The sequence below is a fragment of the Myripristis murdjan genome, chromosome 16, assembly GCF_902150065.1.
Source record: "Myripristis murdjan chromosome 16, fMyrMur1.1, whole genome shotgun sequence".
Classification (NCBI taxonomy): domain Eukaryota; kingdom Metazoa; phylum Chordata; class Actinopteri; order Holocentriformes; family Holocentridae; genus Myripristis; species Myripristis murdjan.
The window spans coordinates 19,212,501-19,229,941 of NC_043995.1; the positions used below are offsets into that span (position 1 = coordinate 19,212,501).

The 17,441-nt window shown below is 43.2% G+C and overlaps 3 protein-coding genes across 6 annotated transcripts in view; 1 reads left to right on the forward strand and 2 right to left on the reverse strand.

The window, feature by feature from the left end:
* The window catches only part of aqp10a (aquaporin 10a), a 4,395-nt gene extending 3,500 nt beyond the window's left edge, over positions 1 to 895 (reverse strand). The window contains exon 1 of the mRNA XM_030072119.1: positions 785 to 895. Within this exon, the coding sequence (XP_029927979.1) occupies positions 785 to 895 (111 nt within the window). The remainder of the gene's footprint in view (positions 1 to 784) is intronic.
* A 1,991-nt stretch (positions 896 to 2,886) lies between these two features.
* On the reverse strand, positions 2,887 to 12,474 carry LOC115373923 (uncharacterized). Of its 4 annotated transcripts, none has more exons than XM_030072572.1 (7): positions 12,439 to 12,474; positions 6,872 to 10,103; positions 6,489 to 6,687; positions 5,308 to 5,406; positions 4,740 to 4,989; positions 4,448 to 4,564; positions 2,887 to 3,584 (listed from the first exon to the last, which is right to left on the reverse strand). In XM_030072572.1, exons 2-7 carry the CDS (start codon positions 9,673 to 9,675, stop codon positions 3,421 to 3,423), a joined length of 3,633 nt encoding a protein of 1,210 aa, XP_029928432.1. In that variant the 5' UTR covers positions 9,676 to 10,103; positions 12,439 to 12,474; the 3' UTR covers positions 2,887 to 3,420. The 4 variants fall into 4 exon arrangements, with proteins under 4 accessions (XP_029928432.1, XP_029928431.1, XP_029928430.1 ...); XM_030072571.1 differs by lacking the exon at positions 12,439 to 12,474 and adding an exon at positions 11,320 to 11,505; XM_030072570.1 differs by lacking the exon at positions 12,439 to 12,474 and adding an exon at positions 11,320 to 11,505 and having other exon boundaries at positions 6,872 to 10,252.
* A 1,287-nt stretch (positions 12,475 to 13,761) lies between these two features.
* On the forward strand, positions 13,762 to 17,298 carry ltap1 (lipid transport auxiliary protein 1). The gene is made up of 7 exons (XM_030072574.1): positions 13,762 to 14,017; positions 14,208 to 14,309; positions 14,416 to 14,524; positions 15,193 to 15,246; positions 15,353 to 15,519; positions 15,923 to 15,981; positions 16,119 to 17,298. Exons 1-7 carry the CDS (start codon positions 13,955 to 13,957, stop codon positions 16,330 to 16,332), a joined length of 768 nt encoding a protein of 255 aa, XP_029928434.1. The 5' UTR covers positions 13,762 to 13,954; the 3' UTR covers positions 16,333 to 17,298.
* Positions 17,299 to 17,441: the final 143 nt, after the last annotated feature.

The window sequence follows — 17,441 nt, forward strand, 5'->3', positions numbered from 1 at the left end:
GCCCTACAACAGTGACTCCAATTGTCACACATGATGACCTTACAAGTAAACACACACACACACACACACACTTTATATGCTCTCACTTCATAACTACCACTGTTGTGACAGGAAATTTTTTCGGTGGAAAATCTAAGGGCAATAAATGGTTAAGTAACACTCCATTATTATATGATCACTGGTAACAAGGTCACGGCAAACTCACTTGGTGCCAGAGATAGTTATGAAGATTAATACCAAGGTTAAATGGCACATGAATTAACAATGAACATTTTTACTGAACTTAGGAATTATGGCCTCTATGAACCTTTTATGGGTCATTTAGTTCTTTATGTTAATTTCATGGATCACTGTTCCTTTCACCTTACACACTACATCTTTATACTGTCTTTTCTTTCTTTCTTTCTTTCTTTCTTTCTTTCTTTCTTTTATGGGTTTTATGCATTCTCTTTATCTGAAAACCACTGAGTAGACACAGGATGTTTTTAAAAAAGAGTATTCATCATGTAAATTAAAATAAATAAAATACTAAAATATTATAATAATAATAAATTATAATAATTTTTCACTAACAGTCATTTATGTTTTTTTTTTTTTTTTTTTTTGTTTTTTTTTTTAAAGTCTATATTAATCATCACATTCTATAGAACTGGTTCATTCTAGCATTTTAAGTACCTTACCATTGCCACTGATCAGTTTCTGATTTTCTGAGACCCCGAACGCTTTGGATCGTGATTTTAGTTATTAGTCAAAATCAAAACTCATAAAGCCACTTGCCACTTACCAGCAAGACGAAGGTTCCCAAGAACTCAGCCATGCACTCTCGGACCAGGGCGTTCCTCACCTTCAGAGACTTCACCAGCCCCTTCACCTGCTTGGGCTTTAGTTCATCCATGCTGCTCTTCTTGTCCTTTCCTCAGCCTGTCTCTCTGATGTCCCCGTCTGTCTCCCCTCTCTCCACCGTTAGACACACCACTTCCCCAGCTCAGCTCTGCTAACCAGGCTGTCTGTCTGCCTGGGAGCTGAAGTGATGCCTTTGATGAAGAAGGTGATGGTGATGATGCTAATTCAAGTCTGCTGCCACAACCTTCACTGACGCATCCAGTGTCCCACTTCTGAACTATTTGCCCCCACTTCTTTGCCTTTTCCTCCTTGCCTCCTCCACAGCTGGATGAGCTCTTACTCTTTTATTGTGCAGGTCAGACCTTGGGATTGGCTGATCCAGAAAGCTCAATCTACCTATTAGCTATTTATACAGGAAAAAAACAGCAGCCTTACTCTCTGGAAGATTCTCTCTCTCTTTTCCTTTTACAACACTCACAGATGTCCACACACTTCAGTATTTCATGGTTAGTATTTTCATCCATTGTATGTCTTGTCAATCTGTCCAAATGTGGTGTACTTGCTGGTTGAGTCCATGTGTGACGCTGCTCCTCACATACGTCGGCTAAATAAGTACATCCAGAGATATGCAAGACTCCCCTCATCACTTTATGTGCACAGCAACTGCCGACTAGACTTTGAACCTCATAAATTCAATGTCACTTATGCAAATGAGAAGAAAAGTTGGCATGAACGTAATTGTTTGTATGCAGTGGATATCTGTGAGATCCACTATAAATATCAATAAATTAATTTGAAATCACCAGAATAGCAAAAGCAAATAAACAACCCAATCAGGGGCCATGAGACCCACAGAACTTATATAGCTGCATAGTTTCAGCTACCCTATAATCACAGTTGGTGCTAGCATCAAGAAATGTGGCTTTCTTGCAGACTTATGGTTTAATAGTTATGGTTAGGGCAGATTCAGAGCTTTAGTTATGCAGGATGGAAAAAATATATATTGCATTGTGGCTACTCCAACTAAAGCTTTAGCTCATCCTAACACGATTTTCCTTTTTTGTATTTTTAAAACAATGGTTCATTATAAGGGCATCAAAAGGCATGGTCACTATACAGTCAGTATACAGTATGGGAGGTCCAAAATGTATTTGTGGGCGCCCCAGTGCATAATGTGCTTCTGAGACTAATTTAGCTGCAGCGGCCTGATTTAAAATCTAGCTTGGGTTCATGTCATCCCCTCGCTCTGCCCCGTCTCTCTCCATTGTGTCTGTCTAATAAAGCAGTAATACCCCCCCACCCCCCCTTTACTTTTTACTGTCTTTACTGTAAATCTTCCATCACTGCAACACTCAAACATAATACACAATCCACTCATTTCATGGTCTGAAAAAAAAAAAGATAAAGCACCTCTGTGGCTTTCAAGGCCAAAATGCCATGCCACATTTGATGGCATATTTTCTGAATCTGTGGAATGCTTAGATGTTGGTGCAGCAGTGACATTCCTGAATCAAGACCCATTACCAACACACTTTCTGTCATCACAGATTATAAAATTAATGTCACCGGGCAGTAGATTATTAGTGCCACGTGGTGTAATCAGTTATCCAAACAATTACTAAACTGGTAAAATGGTTATGCTGAAGTCTGAATGTCACCATAGCCCTCTGACTGGACTATGGACTCTACTAATGATTTATGCAACCCCTATAATTGCCATGTAGGAGTGAAGAACTATGCTGTTGCCGATAAAATGCAGAGAAGCACATGACCGTAGCAGAATACTGAGGTAACATCAGATAAGATAAGTACATGTACATGTAGATAGCAAAACATACACAGTTGAAACTTGTCTTCATACTACCTTATCATATCTATTGGAATGTGTGAGGACACTTTATGTTATGTTTCTCTGTTGTTTTCTCTGTTGTGCATATTTACCAGCGCAATCTCTGAGGACCTGTGAAAAAAATATGTAGCAACCCTCTATCACCCTCTGCTGGAAAGTGGCCATACTGATGTATTTAAAGAAGAAACACAAGCTGAAGTTAGGATTTATTGAAAAGCAATATAAACTCTAAATGTAGTTAACTCTCTATTCACATTATATTACAACACATCTGTAACAATATTCTTCATAGTTTGCATGTACAGCTTCCACATTAAAAACTTTTAAGTGACCAAACCATCTGTTACAAAAGATGTTAGCTGTGATATATCTATAAATCATCAGTGCATTTTAAATATGGCTGGTAGAGAAATATTCCAGTCCTTGAGGTAGACGTAGGCCTTAAAGAATCACAAAGAACCAAACAGCTGTAATCCCAGTTCACAAATCATATGCAATCTTCTGACATGGTCTCTAAGATCCTTTCTTTCCTTCAGTGCTTTGCTGTTATTACAACTAAAACGTGTCTTAAATCTGTTGGACGTTACAATTAGCTGATTAATGTTGTAGTCTTAGCTTTGGCAGCAGTAAAACAACCTCAAGAGATGTTGTCTCTCATAGATAGCTTTAAGTTTCTGGTTCAGTGTTCCCTGAGGTGCTGTGCACCCAGAGCTCCCTCAATATTTTTTTTAGATTTCTGAATGTTTGATGGGACGGTGCAGTACCACATCCACAGGCCCAGGGGGCAGTCTTCTGATCAAATTCCAGGCCTCCAGGCGTCTCATCCCCACCACATTCACACCTTGAATCTCCAGCAGCTCATCACCAGGACAGACTTTGTTAACTGGACCTCCTGATGGTGAAAGAGGGAAATTACTATTCAGGAAAAGGCTGTCATGTAAACTTAGTTACAGCTGTTACAGAAGAAAACCGCCTCCTCCTTTTCCCACCCAGCAAACAGACGTGACAAGAAGGAACTAACCATCAACCACAACGGCAGGAAAACGACATGTGATGCAGAACCTGTGTACCTCAGCATCACCCCTGACCAGAGCCTCACCACCGGTCCCCACCTCAAGAATGTTGCCGAAAAGATGCAAAAACATGTCTCCTTCATCAAGAAGCTTATCAGCTCAGGCTGTGGAGCAGACTTCACCACACTACACACATTGGTTTTCACACTGGAGTATTCTACTGCTGAATACGCCACAACAGTGTGGTCACATAGCCAAACAGCCTGACAGCCTCATCTCCACGCAGCCTGCCTGCAGATGAGCTTCCCCAAAGGCTCATCTGCAAACACTCTGCCCTATAAGCCCTATCTATGGGTAGGAGCTCCCCGCTTAAACCCTCCTGGGTAGCAGACAGATGGCTGGAGGAGTGGAAAAGGGGCAATACCAATCTGCAGACCTTCACAAGAAACCCCTCCTGTAAACCCCTTGGCCACCAGCTCTCACACCATGCCTGGGTGAGGCTCAACCGCCTGCTCACTGGCTGGGAAAATCTTGCTCCCTCCTCAAGAGGATTGGACTCTGACATCTGCAAATGTGGCATGCCCCAGACTGTTCAGCAGCTCCTGGAAGCCGGCCTTATGTGGGTAATGATATATTTCTCTTTTCTGCTTGTTTAGAAATAATATATAATGATTATTAGGAACTGCTTTTAAACCCCTGTATTCCTGTCTGGAGCTCTGACAGGCTGACCTTTGACACTCACCCTGGAAGATCTTCTGTATGCTGAGAGGTTTGTCCCCCTGGCTGGAGCCGACACCTCCCACCAGGCTGAAGCCCAGATCTCTGCTCTGCTTCTCCAGCCTCACACACACACGCTGACCTGGAAGATGAGGACATTTTTTGTCACTTGAAATTGCTATATCTATTTATACAAGACAGCATCCTTTGTCTGTAGAGCTGCAATTTGTAGTTATGTAGAGTCAGGATGCTTGAGTCCAAGACTAATTGTCAGTGCACTGGCCTGGTCAAAGCTCTGCTAAAGTGTGACCTCTCACCTGGTTCTGTGGGCTCAGTCTGTGCTTGTTTCCCACTGTCTGCCTCCACCCCAGCCATACAGGTGCTGCCAACCCCCCCTCTCCTCAGGACTACCACTCCCATCCCACGGGTTCTCGCCCTCCTGAGGGTCCTCAGGGCCTCCCAGTGGGTGGAGCCACACAGCGCTGTGCCATTGATTGACAAGACCTGGTCCCCCTCCATGATGGAGCCCTGGTGGGCCGCCACACCAGAGGGAAACACCTTATGGACCTGAAGGAGAAAATATTTACAGACAAATGAAGAGGCTGAGCACAATGCTTTCACATTAGGGGTGTGAATCTTATAATAAAGATCCAATTCAATTTAGGATTCACAAGTTGGGTCATTTGCTTTAAGAATAATAATAATATAATAATAATAATATTCCATTACATCAAAACAGCAGCTCCCTCTGTTTGTTTCTTTTAGCAGATCAGTGCAACTGAATCAGCTGAATTTACAGTCAATGCATTGATGCTATGAATGAGTTGTTACACCCCTGTTTCACATGTTTTCTGAAAAAGAGAATGAGAAGTAATATTTTCTTACAGTGATTGGCTTGTTCTGGTCCACGCCTCCAGCCACAGTGAAGCCCAGTCCAACTCCCTCGTCCTTATGGAGAACCACCACCTGAACATCTTCATAGTGCTACAAGGAGAAAAGGTGGAGGGGGAGGGAGAAAGTGATTTGGGTTATGGATATGCTTGTAATTTCAACATGGTTTTAACAGTATCTTTTGATATGGTTTCTATATTTTTACAGTTGACAGAAAATAAAAAATAAGAAATGGTCCTAGACCTACAAACTCATTTTTGCCATCTGAATCTTGAGGTTAGGTCTTGTGAGACTGCATCAAATGCCCAAACCTAGCCTGATAATGTCTGTTACTTATTTAAATCTGTTTCTAAATTGCTTCCCCTCTTAACATTGCATTTGTGTGCACTGTGGCTAGATTGTGTCCAGGCCATCTAAGTAAGCATGACCACATGCATATCTAGTTTAGAAAATCTGACCGCAAAATGAGCAAAATTATTTTTGTGCAACCGTACTTGTCATGCAGGCCTCAATGTAGCACTGTAATCTGCACAGTGGTGAGGGAGAGGGGAAAATGATTTGAACATATGTTATGATTTGAACATATCTAGACTGCATTTTGACAGACTCACGTTAATACCAAGAGAAAAGGGGTCGCTGAATTGAAAAGTGTTACTGTAGCCAAAGAAAGAGAAAGAGAAACAGATAAATTAAGGGTGGGAGGTTGTGTTATTCACACTAGTGCCCGACCAATATGGTTTTTTGAGATTGACACTGATACCAGTTTTAGAAGGGGGAAAACTGATTACCCATATGCAAGCTGATACAGAAAATGTTTGAGCTGGAGTGAAAATAGACCTTTTTTGTGTGGATTGTGCATGGGTTTTGCACCAATATGACTTTGCAAAGGTACTCAGAAGGGCACTTTCTTAAACAAATAACTTAATCAAAGAATACATTTCTAAATCATCCAAAGCATCTTTTTCTGCATTACGTTATGCAAAAAAGTTTCACATCAAAGCATATCAGTCACCATACACACTGATACTGAGATGATACTGACATATCTGTAATAGGCCAATATTGGCTGATACTATCGGACGATGTCGGCTGACCAATATATCAGTCAGGCGACTAATTCACAATAGTGGGATATGCTTAATACCACAGAAAAGCATGTAAAGAGCTGCGTGTACCTGCAGAGTGCTGTCTCCCAGGTTCTTGACGTCGTCCAGCAGCCGGTCCAGCTCCTCATTGGGCAGCATGGACACGCAGGACAGGGCAGACACGTCTGAGCTGAGGGAGGCAGACCGCCGTCCCGACAGCCACTCATCGTTTTCATTCTCAGACTCGTCGTCAAATTCAACTCCACCAAAGTTACACAGGTCGGCAAGACTACACGGAGGAGACAGGAGACAAGGATGGGTAAAGAATATGAAATTTAAAAACTGCCCAGTTCTCTCCACGATCTCTTACATCTTAACTAGAAATATAAATACAGCAGGTGCATGGATTGTGGTGCTGGATGCAGACACTGATCAAGCATTTCGATTTCCCAGCAGGCATTTGTTTCACCCACCTGACAGAGAAGCTCCTGCGATCTGACTGGCTCATGTTACTGGTGATGGTCACTGAGGAGTCTCCAGAGTCAGAGTCATAGTTGGAATCTTCATCTTTCTCTGTGCCCTCATCATCATCATCTTCATCATCTTCATCCCCATTCCAGCCCTTGATTTGGAGGTTCCAGCCGGCTACCCGAGCAACCAAGTCCTCATCCCACTTCCCGCCCCCCAGACTGGGTACAGTGACATCTGGGGGTGAGAGGTCAGGGAGGCAGCTGTGGGGGGAAGCGGCGTGTGGAAGGAGGAGATGTGGAGCATCTCCCGCTGGAGTTTTACGTGTGTGCGTGGAAACAGGAGTGCTTTCATTTTGTCTGCCTGCATTGGCAGCTGTGTTTTCAGGCAGCGAGTGGTGTGAAAGAAAGGGTGAGCTCTCTGGGGTATTTGTTGGGGTCTTGTCTTCATCGCTAACAGGTGAAAGACTCCCAGTGGGTGTTGCTTTCTGCACATCAGACAACTCAGGAGTGCGTAACAAACTGATGGGTGCATCATCGGAGTTAGACAACAGCGAAGGCGGCGTGTCGTTGTTTGTGATATCTGTGTTACTTGATCTCTCAGGGCTAGTGACTTTGGCGAAATCAGTCTCATCTATGTAAAATTTCCTATGCCTCTGTCTTTTAGCCTCTCCATTTAGAGGAAGTGCTAGTGTATCCTTGAGTCGGGAATATTTGCCAAAGTCATCAGCATGGCTGTTACCACCACCCACATCTTCTTTTCCTACCCTCTCAACTAAATCTCCAACTCTCCTGTCTCTGTTGCCTAGCCTTAGTCCTACCTCATCTATTGATGCAGTCCTCAGGTTTGATCTTCTCTGGGCTTTCTTATCCTCATCTTGTGTTTCACCTCTGCTCACGGATAGCACTTGATTCTTCTTAATAGTTTCTGTCACTTTCTCCTTGGCTTTATTACCTGCCTCCTCTCCCTCCCTCGACCCCCCCCACTTTTCTCTCAGTTCATGTATTGCTCTCTCTGATCCACTCTTTTTTACCCCATCATGGGCCCCACCAAGCTGGGCCGGCACAGAGAAGGTGCGCCTGGGAATCAGAAACTGGCCTGCTGCCGAGCCCTGGGCTCTCTGGGTCAGAGCCTCAAACTGATGGATCTTATTTCTCACATTAGCTGCAGAGGGAACGACGACCTTCTCTGGAAACGTCTTTTTTTCTCTGCTTTTCAAACTGCTATCCTCAAATACATCCTCTGTGATGCTAGCACTCCTCACTCCACTTTCATATTTCCTTTTCTCCTCTTTTACTCCATCATCAGTCTCCTTCTCCCTTTCCTGTTCTTTAACCCTCTCCATTTTCACCGATGAGTGGTGTTTAATTCTATCTCTCATCCTCTCATCAACCCCACCTTTTTCATCTCCACTGTCCACCCTGTCCTTATCCTTATTTCCACTTGCTCTTCCCTCTGTGGATCCAGACAGATCTCTGAAAGAAGCTGAATTCTTTTCCTCTAAGAAAGTGTGTGGCTGTGGATAAACAGGAACAATTCTTGCTGTGGCCCTTGCAGATCTCAGCTGAGCTGCAAGACTGTTCCTGCTCCTTGCTCTGTCCAGAGACCTGGTGCCCATCTCCAGTGCCCCTCTACCCGACTGAAACCCCCCCTCCCCTGAACAACTGCCTGTGATCTTTCCTTGCCACTGCACCCCTGAAGATCTCTCTTTGGTATCAGTATTAGGTGAAAAGGTGAACGTTTTACTGCTTTGCACCACACTCAGGCTGTTTTTCTCCCCCCTGGAAAAACGTTTAGGAAAGGTTCCCCCTGCTTCCACCTCATATGACAACCTTCTCCCCTGATTGGCAGGTGGGCTGGTGGGGGAGTCTCTCATGAAGGAAGAGGTGTCCTTACTTCTAGTGGAATCCTCAGTTTTACCTGACCCATACAGTTTCTCTATCCGCTCCAATATACTCTGACCTCCTTTGGGCCCTGTCTCCTTGATGCCTGAGTCAGACCCAACTCGCAGCCTCAGCCTGGAGGGGAGTGACTGACCCCTACCAACCCTGTCCAAATTGTTGCCTATATGACTCAGCTCTGCACCTACATACCTTTTTGGATGTTCATCCACTGGGCTCCTCTCTCCGACTACATTTCCTGTACCTGCAGAGTTATAGGCCTTTACTGCTGACAACACTCTGCTCTCTGTGCCCTCTATTCTATCTCCATCTCCTGTCCTTCTTCGTTTCTCCAGACTTTCAACATCTTTAGGAATGACCCTTCCATGATTCCCTGAAAATATCAGGCTTGCAGGGTTATCAGCCTTTGTGCCCCGATCAGGGCTAGATGCCCCAGTTCTCCAATCTAAACTCTTACTTCTATTGGGCAGGTAGTGTCTTCTCCACTCTGTCCTTCCCCGCCTTCCACATTCTGGGTTGTAGTTTCCACTTCTGTCACTGCCAGACTCAGTGACTGCTTTGCCTGAGGTACCGTTCTGCTTCAACTGGCCAGATGTTTTGTGGCCTGATGTTTCCTTCTCCTGACCACTGACATTGGCTTGATTTCCCGTGACTGGGTGGCTCTCATTGTCTGTGCCCCTCTGCCACTGTTCAAGGGGAGGACCACGCTCCTCCTCCCTGCATGTCTCTTTCTTTGAATCCCTCGCAAGGTTCTCCCTCCTGTCTTCTGATCTAGCTCTGGATATCCTAAGACCTTGTCTGTGATTGAGAACATAGGAGGGGGAGTTAGCTGAGCGGACAGTGAAGCGCGGTCCTGTCCTCTGGTTGTTGTACTCACTCACTGGAGTGGGGAGCAAGGACAAGTCCATTGTCTGAGAGTAAACAAACTTAATAACCTACTGTCAAGTGCCAAATCCCAAAAAGAGAGCGGAAAAAGTGAATTTGATACTGAGAGATTCCAAGGAACTGTCTTTTCGACTCCACTCTCAAAGCAATTTGTCTGACTGCTGCAGTTTCGGGTGTGCTGCAAACACAAATATGCTGTAGCTCCAGTGAAGAGGACAGAGTGGCACAACTACAATCCTCTCTTGTTCAGGTTCTCCATAGAAGAAGCACAGTTGCAAAGACACATAAATCCAGCGTCAACAAGCTTGAGTTCTGAATGGTGCTACTGATGGTTTTCTGGTCTATTCCGGTCAACGTTTCTTGGCTCCTCTTCGTGATCGGTCGCAAACTTTATCCTGTCCCCTGGATTCCTCAGTTCCCCAGTTTGAATTCAGCAAACAGCTCCCATTGCCTGCCAAGCATAAAAAATGCACAAATACAAATTTCCATCCTCAGAACGGAATGGGCTGGAATGTTGTGATATGTGGATTGTGGTCAGTCTGGCTGCTCCAAATGGTCAAGCAGAATCACAGAGTGGTTGAGCACAGCGAAAAGAGAGGGCTGGAGAGAAACACCAAGTGAACAATGAATGGGCAAAGATATGAAGAATGATGAAAAAGAAAATGGTAAAGGGATATGAGAGAAAAATACAGTGAGACACAGAATAAGAGCACAGCAAGTTTAGAAATAAATAGATGGGGTGGGGAGGCGACCAAAATGCTATGTTCACTCAAAACTGAACAGCCTGATGATCAGAGTTATCTCATCGGTGACATGTCTCTGCCTTTCTAACATTCCCCCTGCACTGACTCAATGAATCCATTCACAGATAGGCAGGACAATGCGCTCAGTTGTACACACATGTCATAACGGCTGTTTACACAAGTAACATACCCCAGAGTATCTGTCAGCTTCAGCTAAACCTGAACTAAAAACTGGAAAAACTCACCTAACAACAATCCACTCAGCATAAACAATGTCTTATAGTGCTACAATCAACTTCTCTGACTCACATACTAACATTGTCACACAGTCAGACAGAGACAGCAACAGATTTAAAGTACCCAACAAAAGGCAGGATCCAGTCAGTGATCAGATAAGATGGACAGAGATTGGAACAAAGTGAGCCTGATTTACATACAGCCATCTGGGATAACTTTTACCACCGACATCTGATTGTAACTTACAAAAATACAGCTGGGAAGCCAATGACACCATGTATCTTTGACCTTAGAGTCATGATCCAATCGTCAATTGACTGAGTCACAAAACAAACAGCCTGCTTTAGGATGCATGATAACAGCACAGATTTGATAAGAACCTGAACAATTAAATAAAGCTGTTACAAATGCTGGCAAAACATGTCAACATAAGGCGCTCTGTGAAGTCTAGGTTACAGCATGCACCTTTGTGAAGGGGGCTCTGATGGTGCTTTCCAGTGCAGTCGAGTATGAGTGTCAGTTTACAGAAACACCTGCTCTGCCAGGTCACCTAGCCTAGCCCTCCATCTGGGAAACCCTGGCAACACAGCCCCGTTTACTCTCACCTCAGATTAAACACCTTTACAAAGAAAGGCACAAATGCACACTGACATCAGGCAAACACTCACTCATGCACACACATTTTACCTTCCTTGGGAACCAGCTCTGTACTTGTCCTAGACCATTTTGTTGACATGGGTTCAAAAGAAGCGCTGCTCAGTGGCATCAGCTCCAAACAGCTCGCTCACTCTCTCCTTCTGCTTCCTTCAGCTTTGCATGATGGATTCTGTACAGTGACGCAAACCTGCCACACTGGTTTATCCTCTCGTCCTCTCTCTCTCCCTCTCTCTCCTTCCTCCTCAGACTCTTTCTCTCCTCCCCCTCCAATTGTTGCTCTCTCCCTCTTTCCTCTTCTCACAGGGTAGCATTCCTGAGTAGCTCAGTGTGTCACCCACTTACACATACACTTACATACACACCCTACAGACATACAGAACTGCATCTCTATGTCTACCCGGTGTGACATCACCATTTCATAGCCCAAGGGAGAGGAGATTAGGTTCAGGTAATTGTGTGAAACAGGCATAAAAACACACAGAAAAAGGGGAATTAAGACAGCTCAGCATAGCACTGCAGTATCAGCCCACCTTAGGCAATCTCTCCTTCATTAAACACTTCAAATGAGAGAGTGAAAGTTGGCAGTGGCAGTAGAATCATGTTACCTGCATAATACCCAGTAATCCTTTGGACTGAAACAGGAAGCGCAAGACATAATGATAGATTAATGTGATTATAGAGCCCTAGAAAAAACAACGCAGATAAATACAGTCCCAAATAAACCTGTGATTTTCACATAAGAAAACCTGTTGGTTTTCATATGTGAGGTTTTTTTTCTCACATTGTATTTTGACAGTTTATACATATACAAACATTTAAAATCAAAGTCAAAGTTGTTTTTTTTTTTTTTTTTCCAGCAACCACACATTTACACATGTGAAACTGAAATTCACATGCCAAGAGGAGAAGAACTTGACCTGCAGCACTGTTTATCTCCTAAAACTGTGTGGGCCTGTGCAATGTCGACTGCAAAGGAAAAACATCTGAGATTGCTGATAGGTTATATCCAAACCGAGGCAGAACAAGCAGTATTGTTTGCTGGAATGGTCAATTCTGTGGAGTGGGATGCCGAACAACCGGCCATTGAAATACAAAATATGTGCAGAACAACACAGATAGACAGAAATACTAAAATGTATCGATACTTACATTTTGTGTTTCCAGATGGTAGCTCCTCTTACAGCTGCACTGTCTGCACTGTCTTATGCCCCAGCTGCTGTCTTCCGTTAAGACAGAGGAAGTTGTGGTTTGCACCTCAGCATCCTGCAACTGAGATGAGATACAGTGTCACCTCCTCTCAGTCTATCTCTGTAACTGTCAATAATCATGAGGCAAAGTTCCTCTCACCCTATGGTCAGGTCTTAAGGCAGAGCAAATGCTGATCAAATCAATGATCAGCTTAAAGAAAGAAGGGGGCTCTGCATGGTCCACACATGACAGAGATAAGTCTGTGAGTAGGGGGGGGGAAACAGCTCCAGCTACGCGTCTCACAGACACCCACCCCTGTTCCTGGCAGAAGAATGGCACACACTGTTTCTGCCGGAGGGATGCAAATCACTGTCTTGCTCACGCAGACACACTGGTGCTTTTAAATTCATTCTTTAGGGTGTGGGCTTCAGAGCTCCCATGATCTGGACGCCATGTGATACAACAAACTGCGAAGAGAAAGGGGAACTTTGACAATAGCCAATTATAATTTTGCCCAACGGGACACAGTTGGAAAGAACAGCTTGCAGTTAATGCAAAAACAACACAGACATAGAGCAGGGTTATAATGAAATAAGGGGGAAAGGCTACCTCAGAAGAAAAAGAAGAGCAAAGTAATGGACCTTGTGTTCTTTTAAAAGAGATTCTTGCTGAGATCCAGTTTGTTTGTTTGTCTCTGGTCTGTGGCTTTTGAACAGCAGATGGTGTTTTGTTTTTTTTTTTTTGTAACAAATTCAAATATGTACATATTTCAGATTACTCAACATAATGTACAAAGACACAAGAGTACAAATAAATAAATAAATAAATCAATATAGAAAAACAACAACACATAAGTTATCCCTCTTTAAAGAGTTCACAGTAAAGGCCGACAGGTTTATTTCTTTTTTTTTTTTTTTTTAGTATCTGTAAATTTGATCTTGGTCTTTTTTATATTCTTTAAACTCTCTCTGTCTCACTCAAAGGAAACACTGAAATTGGGATTCATTTTTGAAATTCTGCTTTTATGTAGGTTATATGACATTTACCATATACAATCAATAACTTTACCATGAAATCTATAATAATTTATGATTAATTAATAATACTCTATGGTAAGTAATGGAATTTTTACATTCGATTTAAACAGTATATATGATTTCATTCGAGTCCACTGAGTATCTGAATATGTGCGAATATAAAATGAAACAGCAGGTGGCACAAGAGGCCGCACGAACAAGACACGCGACGTCACCCGCACTCGACCACGTCACGTGACTATCCCGGATGTCAACAAACCGGGTGCGAGATGTGTTGAAGAAAAGGAGAAGTATGGAGCTCGCCTGTTGTCTCGTCTTTTATTCGGCGTTATGTGTCTAAAATGTGCTTCACGTGAAACCATGTGCCTTAGGAAGGTTAATAGGACGCACTCCGGATTATAATAATTTAATTTGGGAGATTTTGAAGGAAGACGTTCATAATGATGATCGGCTTTTTTAAATCCAGCGTCAACGTCGTGCTCGTAATGGCCTACGGAAGTCTGGTAAGTTTACATCCCAGTGTGGTCGATGGTTTTGATGAAACTACACCGCATGTCAAGTATCAAATCAGAAGTCATGTCAGCTGTCAGTCTGTCAGCTGTCAGTCTGTCAGAGCCCAGCTGAGTCCTGGGCCGAGGTCAAACTACAGGACAAGTGTTTCTGCCGCTCCTCTCATTCTTGGCTCGCCTCCAGGTCTTTGTTTTGCTGTTCATCTTCGTCAAAAGGCAAATTATGCGGTTTGCCATGAAGTCTCGGAGAGGGCCACATGTTCCCCTTGGCCACAATGCTCCTAAGGTAACACACACACACACACACACACACACTGCATATTACGGATAGAGTCTGAGACCAAAGTGCCATCCTGTGTGATGTTTCACTCTCTGACCTCTCTATGCTGTAGGAGCTGAGGCAAGAAATTGAAAACAAACTGCATTTGGTCCAGAAAATCCACTTTGAGCCTCGCCTGCTGTCTCCAGATGATGACCGGCTAAAACACAGAGAACAACCTGGTGAGATGGACACACACACACACACACACACACACACATGCACACACACACACACACACACACACACACGGTATTGGTTTGGTTTGTTTAATTACACCTGTAAGAAATTTGATGCAAAATACAATGAACAGCTAAAGGTGAGGGAGAGTTGTGTAAAAACCCTCAGGGGGCTTAAAAAGTGGTTTTCTCCAGGCAGCATATCACTGGAAGTACAAATACACAATTTATATGTGTCATAGCAATGTTTTTTAAAAAAAAAAAAAAAAGAAAAGAAAAAGAAATGTAATATAGTGTGTCACTTTGTCAGCAATGCATCCCATAATATAATAATAATGTAATAATAATCTAATAATAATGTAATGAATGTGACAGTCACACACACACACACACACACACACACACACACACACACACTCATAAGACATGCAGGTACTCCCTCCCTGTTATTAACAAAGACCTTACACTGATGTGATATGACTTAAAGTTTCCATAAGACAAGAAGGATAAAATAAATTAAGCACAAATAATTTGAAAACAGATACATAGAAAAAAGGAAAAAAAAAAAAAACAGGCAGTGTTCATAAGAGGCCTTTGGACTTGGAAAATATTGGTCTGACCCAGTTTAAATCGGCAGTTCATATGGAAATTATTGATTGGTTGTCTTGCAGGTTGCTATGACTACCTGTACAGGATGAGAGCGCTGGATGCCATCAGAGACACAGGTGAGCTTTACTGTCTGCCAGCGACATTAAAGTTAAAGTTTGTCGGCTGTTCAGTCTGACTGCTTGTGAATGCCTGCATTATGTTGCTGTTTCGCCTTTCTCGTAGATTTGCCGTTCCGCGAGCTGGGCGGGACTCCCACCGCCGTGACCGGGAAAAGATTCCGAACTTGGCTTCTCGAACTGCGAAACTCCCGCTCGCTGCTCTGCAAAGGCCAAAGTGCCGCCGTTGACGTGGTGCTGGATGGGTACAACAGGGCTCGGCATGGGGCAGGGGTCAGTGTTTGTTTGTGCATGTGTGTGTGTGTGTGTGTGTGTGCTTACTGTGTACTCATGTTTATTCATGTGTGTGCATCAAAAAGTGAGTTTGGAGTAGGCATGAACGTGTTCAGTCTGAATCTGTGAGAAATATAAACTGTGCGTGTCTTTTGTGTTTTTTTTTCCATACCCTATTTTGCATACCCCAGTTTGTGTAAAACAAAATAGGGTATGCATACTGTTTTCTTGCTTCCATGATCCATTAGTTTTTCATTACTATCATGTTAAAAAAAATAATGGATGGTGAGCCAAAAATAAGAGATGCATGTCCAGAGTTGGAGGATGCAAATCTTTCATCTTATTGACTTTCTACATTTCTCAGTGCACGTCCTTAGTGATATAATTCCTTTGTTTCCTGCAGGTGTTTGGCGAAGAAGAGTTTCTGAAATTCGAAGAAGCTCTAACCAACCTGTCCTCTCTGTGAGTAACTGCTGTTTTTCCCACTTCACGCTCTTATTCCCGTCTTATTCCACAGCTTTTCTTTCGTGCTAATCCCAGAGAGGAATGTCAGTTATTTAGCTGAGGAGATTTTCTGTTTCCCCCCTTCGCTGTTCCAGTGTGAAATCTCACACCAGCAGCAGCGCTCAACAGCACCACCAGTCTGCAGCCAAAGACTTGACCAGCTCCACAGGACCCGCAAGCTGCTCCTCCTCCCCCACCCAAACCACCTACCTCACAGCTTCAGCACAGCAGCGCAGCAAGCGGCCCAAACACTTCCTGGAACTAAAGAACTTTAAGGACAACTACAACACTCTGGAGAGTACGTTCTGAAAGGCCTGTGACTCCAGTCCGATGCAAAGGTGGAAGAAAACGGTAGTGCTGACACTGATACTAAAGTGCGCATGGATGCAGACGGTGTCAGTATCGCCACACTGTAGTGTTAGAATAATGTTAATACTGCCTTAGACACATGAGGAAACACTGCCCACCTGTACTAACACACATTGTTTTTTTACTGCATATCACTCTAGTACATGGTACAGTGCCCTTTACCCAAGCTTAGCTGATATATGCACATGTATACCCCGTGTTACTGCAACTACTACTGTCATACTTGGAAAGAATAATCAAATGATAAATATGCGAAGTGTTTAGGGTTGATTTGACCAAAACCAAACCAGAGCTGTCGTGCTATGCAATGGCATCAGACAATCAGTGTTTATTGCACAATGTAAAGGCCTATGCAGACTTTAAATCCACTTACTTTATGTACCCTTACTCCTAGTTTACAATATTTATAGACTGTTACACTAGAAAACCAGTGTTATGTGACATATGTGCCTGGGTAATGATTCCTGGTATCTCAAAGTGTTAAAATGCGTTTGCACTGTCTCTGTTGTTGATTTGTTGCCAAATGAATTTGACAGCTTGTTTTTTTTTTTTTTATATATAGCTTTTAACTTTTGTTTTATAGAAGCCATATTTGAATGAATGAATGAATGAATTTTAATGATTTAAGTGCTCTTTTAATTTGATCACTTCTCTCAGTGCAATGTAATTTAAGAGTATTCCAGTGCATTAATGTGTTCTGAATGTGATTTAATGCCTCTTGGCCAGTCCAGTGACTTCTGTTTTGGGTCTCTGTCAGAGGTGGACTGGCCCCCAAATGTCTGAGCTGTGTGTGTTGTTTCATTTGGGATTAAGCATTTACAGGGAGGCATGATAATGCCTGAATGATTTGATCCTCCGTGGTGCTTTCAGTACATGATGTCATTCCAATAAAATGGTGACATAGGAGTGTTTTATCTGTGTGGTGCTTCTCCATGTGCCATGAAGGGATGAAAGTAAGCAGGTGTAGTTAAAAAACGTGGTTTGGGTGGACTATCAGCTCTCTGTGGTGCATGATTTGACACTAGTAGATGGAGTAAGAGTAGCTGTAG